Genomic DNA, 22,121 nt, shown 5'->3' on the forward strand with positions numbered 1-22,121 from the left:
CTTTGTAAAATGTCAGATTAATGAATAAAGGCCATGTTCTCAAAGGCAAAAAAGCTGAACCTTAAAGGATTATCTATACAGAGCCAGACCAAATAAAGAAAAGCTTGCAGGCTTTAATCTCTAGTGTAGAAACCTTTCTTGTTTATATTAATGGTCATTAGGTAGAGTGTGACATTTTTGGTTTATAGTCTAACACCAGTTGAGTGCTGCTAGGTAATTCAGGTTTACTGTTGTGAACCTTGGAATGCTGGTCTGATGTATCTCACTTTTTGGACATACATAATTGTACCTTATTGATGGTTGTTAGATGAACTGTTGCCAAAGATCACAGATTTTTTAATGTGATATGTGTAGTTGTGTGGAAGGACCTACAAGATTTACAAGGAAACTATTTTAAAGATCAAAATGTATGCTGGTGAACCTCCGAGGTAGGTACACATACAGGGATTATAGATGTGATTTGAAAGAGAATTATCAGTAGAATATTTGACACAGTAATTAAATAAAAGTGTAAAAATGTGTATTTTTCTGTACATAAGAGTTTAAGAAACTAAAGGAGTTGAAGAAACTTAAGGAGTGTTGGTAAGAAGCCAAGGCTTCTTGAAATTGGAGGTGTGTGCTAATTTTCGCTTGTCTGATTACAGAAGATTTGAATGATACCAGAACTCTAGTAACATTGATTTATTCCCTCTGCTCCAAGAGTTACCTCCCTTCAACTGCTACAGCTGCTGCTGTGTCCCTGACAACAGAATTCAAGTTTGTGATATTGACATTTCGGGAACAGATCATGTTTGTACTTGTAATGAAACGGAAGTGTTCTGATTAAACCTTTGGTGTATATTGAGTACTCATATACATTTGATTATCAATATGTTTCTAAAATGAAGACAAAAATATCTCAATTTCACGCATATAAGTTATTGGTAAATTTACAACTAAGTGGTTTCTGACATATTGTATTTATGTGTATGGTTATTGACTGACAGATGTTTAATGGCTGCTGGCTACTGTAAATATACACCTGGGTATTGTAGCATGTGATATAACAGTACTTATCCTTCGTCAGGTATTTGATAAGTACATGTCAAATCTATGAGGATCACTTTGCTGTTTCAGTATTATAGTTTGGGAAAAATCCGTAATTCTGTACATCTTATGGACATAGGAGGGCTTACAACATACATGAAACAGTAAAGAAACTAATAAAAAATGAATTATAATGACTTTTAAGGCTAATAGTTATTGACCAATCTGATGTTTTATAATCATTCCACATTTATATATTCATATATACTGATATAAACAGTGGTTGTAACATTAACAAACTTTTATATTCTAATACGCATAGACCTACATTTTATGATGTTATATGTTTTTAGGCAATTGGAGCAAGTCCTGGAAGGACCATGACATTCTGAGATAGGTACAAAGTAATGCATTTGCAATACATTCAACTCATAGATGTGAGATTTTAGCAGAAAAACTCTATAATCATTACCGTATGTACTGATTCTATAATGGCTGATCTTGATGTAAATTATTTACAACAAAGTGAAAATATGGATTAAAGTCACGTCCATGCTTGGCTATCTGAATTAATGTCAAAATTGTGGTGAGTTGATATGTTAAAAGTCATACCTATTCTTGGTTCTTTGCATCCACTAGCCAAAAAACCCATACTTGGTTAATGTCTGTATACAGTTGTACCCATACGTGATGGTCTATTTCCAAAATAAACCCATGCTTGATTGTTTATTTCCAAGATAAACCCATGTTAGGTTGCCTGTATTCAAGTCATTCACTTGCTTAGGTAATGTCTGTGTACAAGTTATACTCATTCTTGGTTGCCTGTATCAAAGATAAACCCATGTTTGGTTGTCAGTATCCAAGCCAAACCCATGTTTGGTTGTCTGTATCCAAGCCAAACCCATGTTTGGTTGTCCTTATATTCAAAGCATTAACCTATATGCTTACTTTGTTGTATTGTCACACTGATGCTGATGTCTATCCTCTCTACAATATTATGTCAGTATCTAAAATCTGTACATGTCTGTTCATTACTATTTGTTTGTTACTGTCAGATGTATTACGGTTTCTTAAATGTATTACAATACTGGCAGTGATGGTGACTGAATGAAAATTTTATGTTGAATGGATGAAGAAACCTATTTCCTTTTGGCTATAAACTCTAGATCTAGACTAAGGGGAATTTGGTAGTCTAATGAAATATAGAAAGACTTGGGGCCAGTGCAAACAAAAGATCAATAGTTATTTACACATATGGTTAGTTGAAGATTGATACCCGTCTGTAATTTCCTGGTCTTTATTACGTATCTTGTGCCATTTTCAGTCAGCCTGCATAATGATAGCCTGCATAACCACATTCCACCAACCACCTTTTCAAATGGTTTTGATTAATTCATTTCCTATTTTTTTTTCAAAACTTAACAATTTTTTTTATTTATTTCAAGATTCTAAGACAGACTGGTTAAGAAAAATTTTGATTCAAGTTTCATCCGTTTTGCCAACCATTGTCAGTAGATTGGTTGTTCAAATTGCTCTTTATTTGTGGTCTGTTTGTCTGCCTCTTCTGAAATTGTTTTAACTATATTGCTATGTCTTGAAAAGTACATTGGATCTTTCTCTAATTTTATCTGTTAGTTCCCTATGGTCATTAGTTGTGTTAGATGAATTTTGAGTTATTGGGAAAATGTATAGATGACAGGAAGACATAATGGAGTTTGTCTTTTGGTGTTCTGTTCAATTTTAAAATTAATTTTGATGTAACAAAATGGCTGACAGTGGCAGTCGTGATAGATTTGGAGATCTAAGGAATTACCTAATTAGTGTTTTAATTGATTGTATACCAAATGATTCACTTACCAGTCAATACAACAAATAATTACACTGAAAAATTAAAGAAGAGACAGAAAGAAAATAACTTAAAAGAGGACAAAGGTGAGACGATAGTGGCACCAAGATTCTCCTAAAATCCTGTTCAGTTTTATAAAGAAAACCTGGTTTGGCTGGTGTGTATTGGTATTGGAGTCCAACCAAAGGGAAGATAAACTTGTACGCTTCTGTGTATTTTGATCAACAAGGGAATGATAACCCTATGTATCAGTATTGGATTGAAGAAAAGAGCGGTAATCCTGAATTGTATACATCATACTTGAGTCACAAAGGAAAGATAACTACGTATGTTTTATATCAGTATTGGAATCAACAAAAGAAAGATAACTCTGTATGTTATATGTCAGTATTGGAATCAACAAAGGAAAGATAACCATGTATGTTATATATCAGTATTGGAATCAACAAAGGAAAGATAACCATGTATGTTATATGTCAGTATTGGAATCAACAAAGGAAAGATAACCATGTATGTTATATGATGGTATTGGAATCAACAAAGGAAAGATAACTCTGTATGTTATATGTCAGTATTGGAATCAACAAAGGAAAGATAACCATGTATGTTATATGATGGTATTGGAATCAACAAAGGAAAGATAACTGTATCTTATATGTCAGTATTGGAATCAACAAAGGAAAGATAACCATGTATGTTATATGATGGTATTGGAATCAACAAAGGAAAGATAACTCTGTATGTTATATGTCAGTATTGGAATCAACAAAGGAAAGATAACCATGTATGTTATATGATGGTATTGGAATCAACAAAGGAAAGATAACTCTGTATGTTATATGTCAGTATTGGAATCAACAAAGGAAAGATAACCATGTATGTTATATGATGGTATTGGAATCAACAAAGGAAAGATAACTCTGTATGTTATATGTCAGTATTGGAATCAACAAAGGAAAGATAACCATGTATGTTATATGATGGTATTGGAATCAACAAAGGAAAGATAACTCTGTATGTTATATGTCAGTATTGGAATCAACAAAGGAAAGATAACCATGTATGTTATATGATGGTATTGGAATCAACAAAGGAAAGATAACTCTGTATGTTATATGTCAGTATTGGAATCAACAAAGGAAAGATAACCATGTATGTTATATGATGGTATTGGAATCAACAAAGGAAAGATAACTCTGTATGTTATATGTCAGTATTTGAATCAACAAAGGAAAGATAACCATGTATGTTATATGAGATTGGAATCAACAAAGGAAAGATAACTCTGTATGTTATATGTCAGTATTGGAATCAACAAAGGAAAGATAACCATGTATGTTATATGATGGTATTGGAATCAACAAAGGAAAGATAACTCTGTATGTTATATGTCAGTATTGGAATCAACAAAGGAAAGATAACCATGTATGTTATATGATGGTATTGGAATCAACAAAGGAAAGATAACTGTATGTTATATGTCAGTATTGGAATCAACAAAGGAAAGATAACCTTGTATTTTATATGATGGTATTGGAATCAACAAAGGAAAGATAACTCTGTATGTTATATGTCAGTATTGGAATCAACAAAGGAAAGATAACCATGTATGTTATATGATGGTATTGGAATCAACAAAGGAAAGATAACTGTATGTTATATGTCAGTATTGGAATCAACAAAGGAAAGATAACTCTGTATGTTATATGTCAGTATTGGAATCAACAAAGGAAAGATAACCATGTATGTTATATGATGGTATTGGAATCAACAAAGGAAAGATAACCATGTATGTTTTATATCAGTATTGGAATCAACAAAGGAAAGATAACCATGTCTGCTATATATCAGTATCAGAATAACCAAAGAAAGATAACTCTGTATGTTATATGTGTCAGTGTTAGAAATAACAAGGGATAGCAACCCTGTTTGTTTTATGTTTATATCAGTGCTGGGGTAAGCGAAGGAGAGTTAACCTTACTGTATGTTAGAAAAATATGTATGTTGTGTTTCAGTGTTCTTGGAATCAATGAAGAAAATTAATGCAGAATGTAATTGTAATTATTTGCACTACAGGGGTCTCTAAAGGCAGGATAAACTTATAAAATACTCTTACTGTTTCCAGGGAAAGATAACCCTGTATTGAACTACTCATGATTTGCCTGAATGGGACTAACTGTTTTATGATATAGTTGTATAAGACTTGCTTCATAATCTATAAGATCTGATGAATAATATGTAACATGTAGTTATTTCTCAGAAACCTAAACAGTGTGTAGAGCTGATCATGTTTACGGACAAGATTGTATATTTTAAATCAGAATTTAATCATTCAAGAATACAGACATTTAAAAATGTTAGTTGGTGTATGATCATGTCTGTGCAAGAAAATAGATCAATATTTTAACACAACATAAACTGTTTTAAATTAAGGGTGCAGCTAGATTGATTTTATCATTCAAGTATAGATACCAAAGTATGTTTATGGATCCTTGTAGTTGAGGTTTATTTGGACATGCAGCCATAAATCTTACATACAGAGTGTATTTAATGCCTCATTGTCAAACATAGCACATTTAAGAATTATGTATATACTTACCAGGAAGTGAAAATTGATTCTGATATCTCTGTAGAGGAGTGAACATGCTAACCATGGGGTCCATTATCAATGTATATTTTATTTTTATGTACATGATTTGATATTTCTAAAGTGCAGCTGTATTGAAAGGTAGATTGATTCAAAAAATTTCAGAATTATTGAATTGTGAATTTTGAAATATAAATTTCTATTGTTCTGTTGGTGTGATATGGCATCTACAACATTCAGAGATAATAATTAGTGTTGTTATATGACCTTGATTTTTCATCCATGATGATTGGTCAAAACACCCTTTATAGGTCTAGATATATTGTGATGTTACACTGAAACTGACAGAATTGGTGAATATAACAACCCAGTAACCTGTGCTGCAATTTTTAACCAATCAGAAGTTTGGATTGACTTTGTATAATAAGAAAATAATTAAACTGTTTTCAGGTGAATACAGGGATTTATCAGCCAGTGAAAGTGATATTTCCTTCATATTCTGGACCTCATTCAGTTGATCTCAATTTCTATGTTTGTATTTTATGACACCTCCAATAAAATGTCTATCAGCTAGTTATATGGTCTTGTGGTCATATAACCATGCCAGAAAGTGATAACCAGATTAGCGGTGACCATATATAGTGGGACAACCAGATTAGTGGTGACCATATATAGTGGGACAACCAGATTAGTGGTGACTAGATAGTGGGATAATCAGATTAGTGGTGACTAGATAGTGGGACAACCAGATTAGCGGTGACCATATATAGTGGGACAACCAATGATTAGTGGTGACAAGATAGTGGGACAACCAGATTAGCGGTGACCATATATAGTGGGACAACCAATGGTTAGTGGTGACAAGATAGTGGGAAAACCAGATTAGCGGTGACCATATATAGTGGGACAACCACTGATTAGTGGTGACTAGATAATGGGACAACCAGATTAGTGAATAGTGGGATAGTCAGATTAGTGGTCTCTAGATGGTTAGACAACCAAAGTAGTGGTTTCTGGATAGTATAACAACCAGAATAGTGGATTTAGTGAGACAACAAATTAGTATTCTCTAGGTGTTGGGACTCCCAGATAGTCAAGTTGCTATAAGCTATTTAGATAACAAGACAACCAGATTATTGGTGACAACAGGATAAGATGGTGAAGACTATGCATTAACGAAGTAGACAATATAAGCAGTGAAAAATCTAATGGGTCCCTACAGGTAAACAGCAAATGGTCTGTGTCACAAAATAATCAGACTGCTTAATTGTTACACTGCAGCATGTGTCTGACTGATCAATTATAAAACTAATTACATAATGACTTAACAAAGAAGAAAAATCTCCAGTTGGAAAAATTTCCAAAGAACCTACATCTTTCTAATTTCATAAGTATAAAGAATGTCATCTTCTAGGCTTCAGGAGGATAAATATATAACGGTTTACAATGTGACACTTTTGCCACAGCTCTATACCAATGCCACTACTTATTGCCCCTATGATAGTTGCCATGGCTACAATTATGTTGAATAAATCCCTAATTGTTCACCATATCACCTGGTACTTAGTTATCGGACACTAACATCAGTAAGCAGCAGGATATATATTGATGTTTTCAAATGCAGAGACCTGGAAATGATTATAGTCAATAATACATACATGGAAAGCAATTAGATAAAGATAGTCAATAAAACTGCAATTTGTACATTTGTTTATCACAATGTAAAGCAAGCAAATTGAAATATCACTGATTTTAGACAAGGAAATAATCCCACTGATTTTCAAACAGAAATATTTGTACATATACTGCTGTACAGGTGACAATAAGATATGATGTCAACAAATGGATGATGAAGTTGATTAATGCTGTAGTGTATCTCACCTGATTAAGTGAACAGAACCGACACCATACAGGTTAAAATTGTCCTTATTGGTGGTAGGGGACATCTGAGGATACCGGTGAGCTTCATACCTGAAGATCTACCTGAAAATTTTACCTGGGTTGATCAGCTGACCCACCTGTATTGATCTCTATTGCCTATAACGCTTAGACAAACCCTCTCAGTCATGGTATAATGTGTTTGAGTGCACACACTACTCTGACAGTCTGCCGTGTGTATGTGTATACATGTTTGGCTATTACATATTGGTTGGAGGAATCTGGTAGGTTTAACAATGGTCCACTCTTCATTGTCTGGACTGGACTGACCATGTATAGCAGAGGACAGTGGTCATCTGACGTGGACAATTCTTTTGTATCGTGTAACGGAAGATTTAGTGGGTAATTTGTCTATTACACGCAGCACTAGGTTGACAACCATTTGGCGTCACAGTTTACAACATGGCTGACCCACCAATCTACTTCCTGAAACAGTTCACAATAGATTTTGCCATGATTGTGTCCAGCAGTAGATCTTTCTTCTGAGAGAAATTTTCATGACATCTTGACTTTTTAACTAACTGAACGGAAATGGAGCCAGCTTACAAGATAGGGAAATCTAGTCCTGTTCATTTATACAGGTAGGTTTACTCGGGTTGATGTGTTGACTGTAATGTCTTGTGTATATATGTTATTGTTCAACTCAGTTTACGATAGCTATTGTAGGGACAACAATGCATCCATTGCTTACTTTACCGTCACTTATGATGGGACAAATACTGGGACGATGAATTTTTGTTTTTTGCTTTAAATTCAATTGATCCAATCCGAGAGTTAGAAAGCTTTGTGTTAACTTATCAATGCTAAGTTTCTATAAGTCATTGTATTATCTTGATAGCAGTAAGTGTTTAGTACTAGGTTATCATATTCCTTATAATAATTTCATGAAGGTTTCTTGTTCACCATCAAATTATTTGAAAAGGATTTGTTGTTATAGAGTATGAATTGATGTAATACTTCAGTGTATGCCACTCTGATAGAGTGACATGTGTAATGGTTTCTGTTAATTACAACGAAATACCCAAAAATAACATTATGACATCACGTAGAAACCGAGCTTATAAACAAATCTTAGAATATGTCGTTTTTCAAAATAAGTAGCATCTGTATCATAAATAACTTTGATCTGAATGGTTTAGTGATAAATGGATGTATATATAAATAGTGAAGGATATTCTTTACGCTTCATTGAGCAGGCTATATATATAGATACATCAATAAGGCCTTATTCTGATAGAAAGGTTTTTATATATTGCCAATGAAGTCCATTGTCAGTAGGTGGAGTTATGGTTTATTGTATTGAATCGTTAACAGGGTATTTTGAAATACTCTACATACAGTGTGAAATACACCGTTATACCTAAAGGTAAACTAAATGACCTGTTCTGTCAGGCAAGCTGTGTAAATTTTAAGTTATTTACACATAACATCAGAAGAGACATGTGAAAATCATTATGGTTTCAATGATTTGTTCTGGCTGATTATTAAATTACCCGAGTTATATGGCAGCTATTCCAATAATAGACGTTTTGGCCAATCGTTGAGTTACACGTACCGAAAGCTGTAACTCAACATTAGTGTAATTGAAAAGACTGAGAATCCTAATCAAGTGTAATGTTGATACAGTATAATGGAGCATACAATGTATTTGTGTTAGAATAAGTATCACTGAGATAATTGATTATTTTAACACTATTCAGATACAATTTATCATATAAAATGGAGACATTTAATAAAAGCCATTTGTCATGTATAGCATTTCGGAAGAGATATATTTGTTCTGATATCATCTCATTCTGTGTACAATAATTTTACCCGACAAATTACTAAAGCGCAAAATGATGTTCATCTTTTTAGACAAAACTACTATTTTAAGATTTTGTGATTCTGAAAAACTAATATATGTTTTTAAAGGAAAAAGGAACAGAGGATTTCCCAAAACTTTCAAGTTTCTGTTTTTTTCCCTTGTCATCAGCACTGGTTTGTAGGAGTAATGGTAGAAAAGAAATTCTCTTGTACTCTTTTGCTTGTCATCAGTACTGGTTTGTAGGAGTAATGGTAGAAAAGAAATTCTCTTGCACTGTTTTGCTTGTCATCAGTACTGGTTTGTAGGAGTAATGGTGGAAAAGAAATTCTCTCATGTTACTGTGTTTTTTGACATTGTATTGTTTGCAGGAGTAGATGGAGCAAAGTAATTTATGTAAGACCTGTATTTTGTTTGTGGTTGTAGGCAGAAGAGCTAGAGTATCTCACCTGTTACTGTCTTGTTTATAAATCATATCAGCATTCATTGTTTGTAGGAGTAGAAATGGAGCAGAGCATCATTACATGCCTTGTTTGACCTTAGTAATTACTTTGTAAGAGTAAGTGGGACAGAGCATCTTATTGCATGTTACTGCCTTGGATGACTTCTTTAATTACTTTGTAGGAGTAGGTGGAATAGAGCATGTCATTACATGTCACTGCCTTGTTTGACTTCAGTTTTGTTTATAGGAGTAGAAATGGAGCAGAGCATCATTACATGTCACTGTCTTGTTCGATCTTAGTAATTACTTTGTAGGGGTAGGTGGAGCAGAGCATCATTACATGTCACTGCCTTGTTCGATCTTAGTAATTACTTTGTAGGAGTAGGTGGAGCAGAGCATCATTACATGTCACTGTCTTGTTCGATCTTAGTAATTACTTTGTAGGAGTAGGTGGAGCAGAGCATCATTACATGTCACTGCCTTGTTCGATCTTAGTAATTACTTTGTAGGGGTAGGTGGAACAGAGCATCATTACATGTCACTGCCTTGTTTGGCTTCAGTTTACTTTGTAGGAGTAGAAATGGAGCAGAGCATCATTACATGTCACTGCCTTGTTTGGCTTCAGTTTTGTTTGTAGGAGTAGGTGGAACAGAGCATATCATTACACTCACTGTCTTGTTTTCTTTGTAGAAGTAGGTTAATTTCACTATTATGCAGAGGATGTCCTACCTACATTTTAACATGGTGTGCCCCACCTTACTCATTGGTGTTCTTCATACATGGTGCTATATTATGTATCCCATTCTGTACTACAGTGTACATGTCCCAAGTTGTACCATGATTTGTCCTAAGTTGTACCATGATTCATTGTATTATGGTGTGTCCCACTGACATTGTGCTATGGTGGCTACGGTGTGTCTAACATTGTATTATGGTGTGTCCAAAATTGTACCTTGATCCACTGTGCTATGGTGTGTCTAACATTGTATTATGGTGTGTCCAAAATTGTACCATGATTTGCTGTGCTACAGTGTGTCTAACATTGTATTATGGTGTGTCTTTACTGGAGCATGTTAAGGTAAATGAAATGATTATAAAACAGGAATACTTTATTAATTCTCTAATGCTATAGTTAACCAATTCTGTGTTTTCTATGTGGAACAGTCGATCACTGGTATCTGTTTACACAAGGCATTGACGTCAGAAGTTTACACAACATGTAGTCACAATTCGATTATTGTCTTCAAAATATTGAGAAATATATCATCCCTACTGTTAAAACCAAATCCAGTATAAGACCCTTAGAAGGTGTTGCAGGATTATCGATAACATCCTTCCTCAAGCTTTTATACGGTAATCGATCTGCTTGATTAGAGAAATTCTCCATTCACTATTTTACAACTGCATGAGCCTGGGTGTCAGTTCTCTCTAGATTTGAAGATATAGAAAGGGGAAAGTTAACTGGTAATGTTTTAGGCAAAATTTAAAACATTTTGATCTTCATCTACTTTTGAGAAAACACAGGGTAAGATCTCAGGTAATTCCTTGTATGAGATTATTAGGAACACTAGAATACATGCAATCAGGTGTGGTAATGTTGACAAAACCATTATTTTGTCAATATTCGTTTTGTAATATAAATAGACTTGACAAATGATGAATAGACCTGTGGCCTGGCCATAGGGAGTTATTGGCCATACAATTTGTCATTAACCTACGTTTTTGTAGAAGTAGTAGTCTCATGGCAACAACAAAGCTAAAGGAAGTTTTTTATCATTAACAAAAGAGAAAAAAGACTTGATGAAATAATGACATGAAGTGAGATATAGAAATGGATATAAGATTTTGAAATGGAGTGAAAAAGATATTTGCGTACATATAAGTATAAGTTTGTAGGATCTGCATCATCTGTAACTTAAGTATCACTATGGCCATTATATTGCTTTATGATCAACACATGACCTGAATTTAGATGAGTCTGCAAATACAGGTCTGATTCCCAGTGTTTAATTCAGTGTAAGTCAGGAAACTGATGTAGATCTTGGTTTTAATAATTAAAGATCACGGTGTGGTCTACTCTGACACGGCCAGTAAACCTCTAGTTGATCAACGTTCATCATTGTAAATGTTCTTACTTCTCAAACAGAGTGTATCATTTCAGGTGTCAGCAAATATGTAGTATAATTAATACTATCAATAAACAAATTAAAAGGACTTCAGTTTGGTTGTGAGAGAAAGAAACTTAAGATCTCTAGATTCAGTACATGTAATGAAAAATAGTTTATGCATAGCAGGACGTACTGTGTTAGATGTCCCTTTTGAAAATATGGCCTAACTTCCTTGTACAAGGGTATACACAATGGTTATCAGCTGGTTACCTTTAATCCCGGAAGGTCGGATTCTTGAGTCAGAACACTAACCCTGAATTATTGGTCATAGAATACAATATTGGTGTATGAAAATAAAGATTTATTAAAAAACATTATTTGAAATGATTTTCTGTTTCATAATTTTACATGTAAATAAAGTTGGAATGTTAAAAATGATATTATTCTCATTGAGATTAATGTACAGCAGTTACATGGTTCATAATATTAAACATAGACATTACCTTAAATGGAAAACAACATCATATTTAAAAAGATTTGAAATGAGATTCAAGGGTTTCCTACATAGAATTGAATACTGATCTTTATATAGATTGATTCTCATTTTTCCCTTAGAAACCCGATATTTAAAACATTATGAAAGCCAAAAGTTTAAATCTTTTGTTATGCTGTGGTTTGTTTGGCTGTTTTGGTAACGTGTATGTAAATATGGAAAGTCGTAGCTGCACTCCAATACATTTGCTTAGTGACTCATGTGTATATGACAATCAATTCATGTTAATATATAAGGTATAGATTATGACAGACCTAGGGCATGCATTGTCAGTTGGGTGTTTTATAGGGGTCATAATATGTATATATTTATAAGGGTACATATATAATGAGATATTGCTGTTGAGAGGGTGAGTAGTTAGACTGGGCTCTCCATATACATGCTGGTACATGTGATGGTATAGTGTACCATGCATGTGGTAATATCAACGTTGTCTAGAGACCAAATAAAAATTTCTGATATTACTTTATCAATGTTACAATAATTGTAGTAGTTCTATACATGTATATAAATGACTCCACCATCCTGATAATCCCTGTTAAGCACAAATAACAGAAAAATCAAATTCCAACAACATTAATGAAAGTGCAAGCTTCTAAGCAATCCTTTTTCTTGAAAGAAATTGGTTATTTTACTTGGATTGCACTAACAGTGTATGGTTTCTCACACTGTATCATGGTGTGCCCAATATATAGTTTCCCACACCTGTTAAGGTGTGTCCTGCAGTAAGTTGCCTCCCACACTGTATCATGGTGTGCCCAATATAAAGTTTCCCACACCTGTTAAGGTGTGTCCTGCAGTAAGTTGCTTTCCACACTGTATCATGGTGTGCCCAATATATAGTTTCCCACACCTGTTAAGGTGTGTCCTGCAGTAAGTTGCTTTCCACAATGTATCATGGTGTGCCCAATATATAGTTTCCCACACCTTGTAAAGGTGTGTCCTGCAGTAAGTTGCTTTCCACACTGTATCATGGTGTGCCCAATATAAAGTTTCCCACACCTGTTAAGGTGTGTCCTGCAGTAAGTTGCCTCCCACACTGTATCATGGTGTGCCCAATATATAGTTTCCCACACCTGTTAAGGTGTGTCATGCAGTAAGTTGCCTCCCACACTGTATCATGGTGTGCCCAATATATAGTTTCCCACACCTGTTAAGGTGTGTCATGCAGTAAGTTGCCTCCCACACTGTATCATGGTGTGCCCAATATATAGTTTCCCACACCTGTTAAGGTGTGTCATGCAGTAAGTTGCTTTCCACAATGTATCATGGTGTGCCCAATATATAGTTTCCCACACCTTGTAAAGGTGTGTCATGCAGTAAGTTGCTTCCCAGTCTATCATGGTGTGCCCAATATAAAGTTTCCCACACCTGTTAAGGTATGTCATGCAGTAAGTTGCTTCCCGCACTGTATCATGGTGTGCCCAATATAAAGTTTCCCACACCTGTTAAGGTGTGTCATGCAGTAAGTTGCTTCCCAGTCTATCATGGTGTGCCCAATATAAAGTTTCCCACACCCTGTTAAAGTGTGTTGTGCAGTAAGTGTATTGTAACACTATGTCATGGTGTATTTGTCCAGTAGGTTTGCTTCCCACACTGTATTATTGTGTGTTCACGTGCACATATTACACACAGATGCAGTGTATACCCTTATTCTGGTATCTATTGTTGTGAAATTAACATACATATACATGGTTCACTAAACACTATGCAAAGTCCCCTTAGTTCTCTAACAATGATCAATATATATATATAGATATATATACAATCTAATTTCCAGTGCTAAAATTAGAAAATGAATATTGTCATTCATGTCTACGTAGTTGGCACTGCCAGAATGATACGAGTCAGCTCTTTTAGATCCTGATTTTAGCGTTATTGTCATTCGAGTTTTATCATGTGACAATATGTACTTGTATAACAAAATAATGTTATGTAGTTTCTGGCATTCAGTTAGACAGACCTTGACCAGGACATGTTGTAACAGTGGTTTGTACTTTACACTACTCTACTTCTGAATTGTCACATTTCTGCCAGAACACATACAAAATGGAGGTAAGTTAACAGTGTAACAAGAATACTCTTATCTAAAAGTTATTTGAAAAACTTTAATTAACTTGGTTCAATACAATTAAGAAAAACAGTGTTAAAAAATCCAGCCTGGAAGGATGTTATTTTAATGGACTGAACGGTACAAGTTACTTATATACTAGGTCACAAAGGTCATAGAATTTGTCAGAATATAGCCAGTTGGATACAGAATTTCTCAGAATATAGCCAGTTGGATACAGACATACAAGGATAATTCATAAGGATGGAAAAGATAAAAGTAACATGAATGTAATGCTCCTTAGCTTGTTTAAGTGTTTGCAAATTTCAAAATTTGAACTGGGTAACGATATGATCATGTCAAGTCTTGGGTTTCTTTAGGACTGTATATGGCGTAGCAGTGATCAATACAGTGCTGGATAGAGGTGTGCATTGTACAAGTCTGCATTAGTGTTACGTAACTTTTGAGGCAATCTACCTGCAATATGTCGATCAAATCTTTATCATAGTCAGCATATGGAGGTTTGTTACAGTATTGTGTTGGTAAGAAGAAATTGGCAACTTAGATATGAAGATACTGTAATGTAAATAAATAGTGATGCAGGTGCAGTAAAGGAATAACTTTATCTTTAAGTTTACATTTGATATCCACAGATTTTCACAAAATGTTTAAAAAACAAATTACATATTTTTTCAACTCATACATTTCATCAGAAGAGTGCATAGAGAGCACATTGTACAATTATACTGGCAATTTTGAAGGTTATGTCATTAGTTCGGGTGTCATTGACCTCGTGAATAGCATCCACAGCAAATATTCTAATTAATGTTTTTGTTTATTTTTTGCTAACTTACATATCATGTAACATTACAGCTAGATATCATACAATTGTCTCTTAAAGTTTAAATCATCTGTTTATAGTGTTGTATCTTTTTTCCTCTTAATCAATATGCATTCCTATAATTGAATTGGGTAAAAGTTCATAGTAACGTGTTCGACTGAAAACTATGCTTTATTTAACCTTTTCCATTTCACCCTTAAAAATGAACCCTTTTGAGACACATGGCTATTGACTATCTCATCCTTAGTAAAAATTGCAAAAGGTGGGGCCTGATTGCAAAAGGAAGTCTTTCGGAGTGAATATCAACATTTACTTACAATTACGGTGGAATGAAATACTGACATAGGTATCATATACATAATGCTATTTAGTTTACACAACATCACTGGGAATCTCAAATTTTACAATAGATCCAAATAAAGTGACTTTAGTGAGGAGGACTTCACAAGGCACTCTGGAAATGCCATCCACCTAGTAAGGTGTTTCCCTTAATTGCAATGAAAAATGTGCTGGCCCATTTAAATTGTGTTTAGTTTTCCCAGTAGTTTAATTTTTTTCAAGCACATTTCTATTTCCAGCGTACATGTGGGTGTTAAATAATTTGCAAATAGCAAGTTGTGAACGTATCGGCAGTCTTAAATTTTCTTGTTTTCTTGAAGACCTATAAGACATATTGATAGCTCTATGTAGCTGTGTGTCATATTTAACATCTGTTAACCAAGTTTGTTATATTCAAATTATTTTCTTTACTAATTTGTAAAAATTTATTATTTCAATATCAGTATGTTGATTTTAAACATGCTTTACTCTTTTTGTATCATTTTAAGGACAATTATATACTGGCGAATACATGATCATCCACAGTATTAATATCGTGTTTGGGCATGAAAAACAAATAATTGATTTTGTTTTCTACTTTACTAATATGATACTTTAATGGTCTTTCCTAGATGATTCTCCATTCTGCAGACTCTTCAGATCTTTTCTGTAAATAGTAAGGATGGGGTCCAGATCAATGTTACTTGTATCTATTACTGAAAACTTTATATTGATCTCTGTGTCAGAAAGCAGACCTTTTCTCACCTACTGCTGGCAAATAACAGCAATAAAACAGGCCAATACAGTTTAGGTCCTAATTTTAGCATCACTACCAGAAAACAGTCAATCGAAAGTGTCAGAATTCATTCAAAATTCAGAAGGTTCGTTTTTGGTTGGTTTCAGTTAGTGTTCATGACCAGAGTGAGAAAATCAGTTAAAATTTGGTATGAGTGATTCCAACTCCAAAGTGTGCAGTAACTGTAATCATACTGGATGTTGTCCTAAATGCATTATATTCAGCAAAATCAATACATGTAAAGATCAATGTATACCTAGTTGCTGAATTTGAAATTTTGCTTAAATAGGTTAAATGATTATATACCACTGTGAAATATTGATGAGTTATGAATAGTTAGTGAAGACAGTTTAAGCATAAATGACCTTAAAACTTCATGTGTTAACATAAGTAATGCATTTTATGAATTGATTTTTGAAATCAAAATAGATTTTTTTCATTTATGCAATTGTCATAGTTCTTAACATTCATGACTTCATGAATGACATCTTGCAGGGGACTACATGCATTTGAGGCGAACATTGAATTCCCACAACAACAGATATTATTTACCAATATTTAACTTAAACATTGAGAGTGTGGGAATTAATATATATATACACATAAACTGACACTGATGAAATCAGACATCTATTTACTCATCATTAATCCATGGTCCTATAACGAGTAATTTACAATTGTTTGCTTTAAGCGGAAACCAACAGAGTTACATACTCCATTAAGTATGTCATCATCAGACTGTAGAATGGCACTACTATACCATATAGATTATGATTAAACCTTTGGGGCCTCTGGTGGGAAACTTTACAGATCAGGCTGTGCTATTGATGGAGCCTGATAAATCAGGATAAAGAAAATTTAGTAGCAGCTGATCAGTAGACTAGTCAGGTGGTGATCTGAGGATCCCAGCTGGTTCATCCACCTTCACATACATGCAATTGGTTGTGTGTCCAGCTGTGGTTATCCATGTAATGACATGGAAGGGTTATGGGCAAGCAGTGTTATCAGTTACCAGTAATACTTGTAAATAGAAAATCAATGCACTTTCTATAAGGATTCATTAATGGGTCTAGCTCCTCAATCAACTGTTGCTTACTAACTTGTCCAGCTGGAATGATTTGTTTTATCAATAATTTGCAGCATGTTGAAATTTTGGGTGCAGATACTGTCCTTATTTGCATATTGTGTATACTCACAAAATTCAATGTCCGTTGGAATTTCCTTATCAATGATTTTTAGACGTTTTAATGATACTTCTCTGTTAAAAGAAGTATGATTGTTCAGATCAGCTGCAGTCATGTTTTTATCAACAAGCACAATTTTCAGACATCATATGTAATTGTTTTCTGTGAAAACAACCATATTTGATGCAAGTGCTAAGTTTCAGAACACAATCTGCAAATCTTGTTTTACAGCGAGTTGTTTCACAAGCGTAAATTAATTAGTATATTGTATCATAAGAAAAACAGAAAGGAATGTCAATCTGATTAAAATCTGAGCCAAGTTTCACTCCAGAAGGTGCAGCTGTCACTGAAGATATGATGTTATAATCAGGTTGAACATAATTCAGTTACGACTATTGCCACATACACTAAAAGGATGTTTGTGTTCCAGTTTCATGTGAACATAACTATCTGTTGGGGATTTAATTTGAGCTCAGAATTTAGTTGAGATGGGATACAGGGGAAATTTGTGGCTGTAGGATTCATCGATGTGGTCAGGAGAAACAGAATTTAGATGAGATGGGATACAGGGGAAATTTGTGGCTGTAGGATTCATCGATGTGGTCAGGAGAAACAGAATTTAGATGAGATGGGATACAGGGGAAATTTGTGGCTGTAGGATTCATCGATGTGGTCAGTAGAAACAGAATTTAGATGAGATGGGATACAGGGGAAATTTGTGGCTGTAGGATTCATCGATGTGGTCAGGAGAAACAGAATTTAGATGAGATGGGATACAGGGGAAATTTGTGGCTGTAGGATTCATCGATGTGGTCAGGAGAAACAGAATTTAGATGAGAGAGTTGAATGGTCTTACAGTAATGTTAGAAATTAATTTTTTTGTTTGTGTCCAGTGCTTTTTATCTATTAATCTTAATGAATGATTCTGTACACATTCTGAAAGCTTTCTTACTTTTTATAGTTTGCCTGTTGATGAAGAGGATCAGAAACACACTGGGAGTTACATTTAAACTGGTTGTTTATCCCAAAACACTGAACAAATGTATCACTTCTCATTCGATTCAGTCTTGTTTAAAGTGTCGATGAATCTGGTAAAGGATGTATTTAATCAAGAGAATAAGACCTGAGATAATCTAAATGACTTACACCTATGATAAGGTTGCATAAAGACCAAAGTTTTAACAATACTAATATAATTTATCTTCTAGCTTGTCAATGTAACTTCAGACTAGAGGTGACAACTATTTGATAAAAATTGTTTTAACATTTAGATGAGATAGCATTTTGCCTTCTACCACACAGTTCCATTATCATTTAGTCAATATTTGTCTAGCACTCTACTCATATTAAATCAACATTGAAATCTGCTGTCCCTGAAAACATGTGATGATACCTGACAACATTAGGGTTACTGACGGATGTAGCTGTCCACCTCATGTCAGGTCTGGTTTGTCTTTGTAAGGCTATCACACCATTCACATGGAGACACAATTTTAGATATGACACAGTAAACAATTGTGCAAAGATGACTCATAATTTTGGTGTATCTTTCTTAGAAATCAGAAAGCTAGTCAGCCTCAGTTTGTAAGATTTAGGGGGAAAAAAATCTTTTGTTGAAAAATAAATGACAGTTATCCTGAGCTTGATGTTCCTATATAACTAACTGTACCATACATATCTTGATATTTTATTGTCACAGTGTGTCAGTTTCTAGGAGAATTCCTTGTGTGTTGAGAGGCACAGTTATGTCTGTATTATAAAATTTGATACTCTAGAAGACTGCTCTTGAATGTTATGGGAATTGAAAAAAACGAACCTCCACATAAATGCTTTTTTCAGAAATTGAATTTCCAATAAAAATATCATGAAAGTCTGAGGAGGCTCAGATATATGTGGTATACATATATATATATATATATGTCTCAGTTCCTTAATTCCTAAGTGAATTTAACAGTCCTGTATCAGTGGATGTTCAGTCAATAATGGAAGACTCCTATAATTAGGATCAACTAAATATACTCACAGAGATATTAGAGAAAAAAATGGTAATGTGTTTTATACAAAATTACAAATTAAAGGCTTGATTTCAAGAGCAGCATTCATAATGTGATTGCAGTTCACTTTTCGTTGGATATATAATTGAGAATTGAGTGATTTATAATAGTTCAGTTAGAGTAGCATTAATATAAAAGCCATGCTAAAGCACCTGTTTATTTAATGGAGTTTTAATCATCAACATATGGTATTATGTGATGTATGGGTGGGCACCTTAATGATGGTTACATTTCTGTGTATCCCAGTTACCTAAATTCAGTTCATTAGCTGAGCTGACTGAATTGCAAGTGTGATCATATATCTTATGTTACTAGTTTGTCATTGGTCTTAAAATTGATTGAAAAAAAATCTGTTAACATATTTATGCCAGAATTTCAGGATATAAGCCAGACTGTTTATTGACTTTTGATGATCAGATCAGTATTACATAATATTGCTTTATTTCTGTACGAAGAATGTCAGCCATATTTACCTGGAGTGGAGTCTCACACTTCAGAACATCAGAAGCCTGATATTTTACCTACAGAATGTGCTACAAGTTCTACCTCTATATATGTATATATTGATTGGATCTAATCACCCCATGCTGCCTTGCATGTGTTTCAGATAGACACACACATATATATATAAAAGCAATCAGTCTTTGGTATTATACACCTGATGCACACAGGTAGAGAAAGACACACCTGGTGTACAGGTAGAGAAAGACACACCTGGTGTACAGGTAGAGAAAGACACACCTGGTGTACAGGTAGAGAAAGACACACCTGGTGTATAGGTAGAGAAAGACACACCTAGTGTACAGGTAGAGAAAGACACACCTGGTGTATAGGTAGAGAAAGACACACCTGGTGTACAGGTAGAGAAAGACACACCTGGTGTATAGGTAGAGATAGACACACATGGTGTACAGGTAGAAATAGACACACATTGTATATCGGTTGAGATAGAAACATATCAGGTGTACAGGGAGAGACAAATACCTGCTGTACAGGTAAAGAAAGACACACCTGGTGTATATGTAGAGATCGACACACATGTTGTATAGGTAGAGATAGACACATCTGGTGTACAGGTAGAGATAGACACACCAGGTGTACAGGTAGAGATAGACACATCTGGAGTACAGGTAGAGATAGACAAACCAGGTGTACAGATAGAGATAGACACACCCGGTATACAGGTAGAGACAGTCACACCTGATGTACAGGTAGAGAAAGACACACCTGGTGTACAGGGAGAGATAGACACACCAGGTGTACAGGTAGAGAATAATGAGGTATAATGAATTTGATATCCTATTATTGCACTTTGTAAGTATTTGCAAATGTTTCTTCTTGCTTTGAAGAATTGCGACAAAATACATTTTTTATTAAAGAAATAAAAAAATCAACTGTAAATAAAATTTAAAAAAATTGTGTTTCAATTCAACAGATTAATTATTAATTAGTATTGTATTTTTTCTGTATTTATGTCTCTGTGACAATAGAAGTAGTTGCTGATTTGATCGGACTTGTTACGTAGCATTGTGAGTGACGAGAACTCATTCAAACAAGTCCAGTGACACTTTTACAGGCTGGAGTTTAATTAGGGAATTGTATTGTTTGCTTAGCCTTGATTTTGATTTCATTGAAGTCGGAGAAATGGTTAATGAAACATTGATGTCCTTGGTATTGATAATATAATGAAGAGGTTTTAATTAGACTAAAAGCTTGGCTAGATTGGTTCTCCATGGGGAGGAGGGATTGATTAATATTGGTATTAATTAGACCATCAGTAAATGTATCTGATATAATGATCATTGTGCTGTTGTTGTTAACACAAATGTTAAATATTGTCAGAAGCAGCTTGACTGAAATTGGTATAAAAAATATCATTATTTTATTGTGTAGATCAAACTTTCTGAGTTTGGCATTGTGGATATATTGTTGCATAGTTTATATCATATCTCTCGGAAAGTACTCTGTAGTGATTATATCTTTTGTACCTTTAAGATTTAACAAAACAGGAGATTTAAGGTGAGCATTCCAACATTAACCAGCCGTGTATGGAGTGTTAGCTATTTGTGAGATTGGACCATTTCAGAGATTGGTCATCAAGTCAAAAGCTCATAAAAAAACAGTTTACAATGTGTTGTTATTAATCACAGATAACTATTTGCATTTTAATGGAATTAAATCAATTTTGATTGAGAATGTGAGCAATCATAGTTAAATCCGTGTACTTTTTACAGGTTAGTCACTTCAGCGTTGTTCTAGAAAAATGAATACCAAATGTATAGAATTGATGTTGGTGTTTATCGTCACATCTGTATTCTTACCCAAAGTTTTTTTTTGTATGTTTTTATCAATTATTTGTTTTGTTTTGTAGTCCGGCTGAGTCCCAACCACCAAACTGGAACATGAGTGGTGTACCTGGAAGGTAAGTAATAAGTTTTCTTGTCAGAAATCAAATCGAAAGTAAACAATGAGACCAATTGTATTTTAGGTCATTGTTTTAAAATCATAGCAACATACAGAGGGCAGTAGAAGTAAGATTATTTTACATATGAATTGATATATATTAATTCACAA

At 34.1% G+C, this 22,121-nt stretch overlaps 1 protein-coding gene across 1 annotated transcript in view; it reads left to right on the forward strand.

Moving 5' to 3' along the window:
• LOC132550398 (tubby-related protein 3-like) overlaps positions 1 to 22,121 on the forward strand; it is a 57,198-nt gene that overhangs the window by 16,698 nt on the left and 18,379 nt on the right. The window contains exon 3 of the mRNA XM_060214461.1: positions 21,919 to 21,969. Within this exon, the coding sequence (XP_060070444.1) occupies positions 21,950 to 21,969 (20 nt within the window). The 5' untranslated portion in view covers positions 21,919 to 21,949. The remainder of the gene's footprint in view (positions 1 to 21,918; positions 21,970 to 22,121) is intronic.

Source organism: Ylistrum balloti, unplaced genomic scaffold (genome assembly GCF_031769215.1).
Source record: "Ylistrum balloti isolate Yb309-2 unplaced genomic scaffold, AGI_CSIRO_Ybal_v1 Utg370122, whole genome shotgun sequence".
In the NCBI taxonomy this organism is placed as follows: domain Eukaryota; kingdom Metazoa; phylum Mollusca; class Bivalvia; order Pectinida; family Pectinidae; genus Ylistrum; species Ylistrum balloti.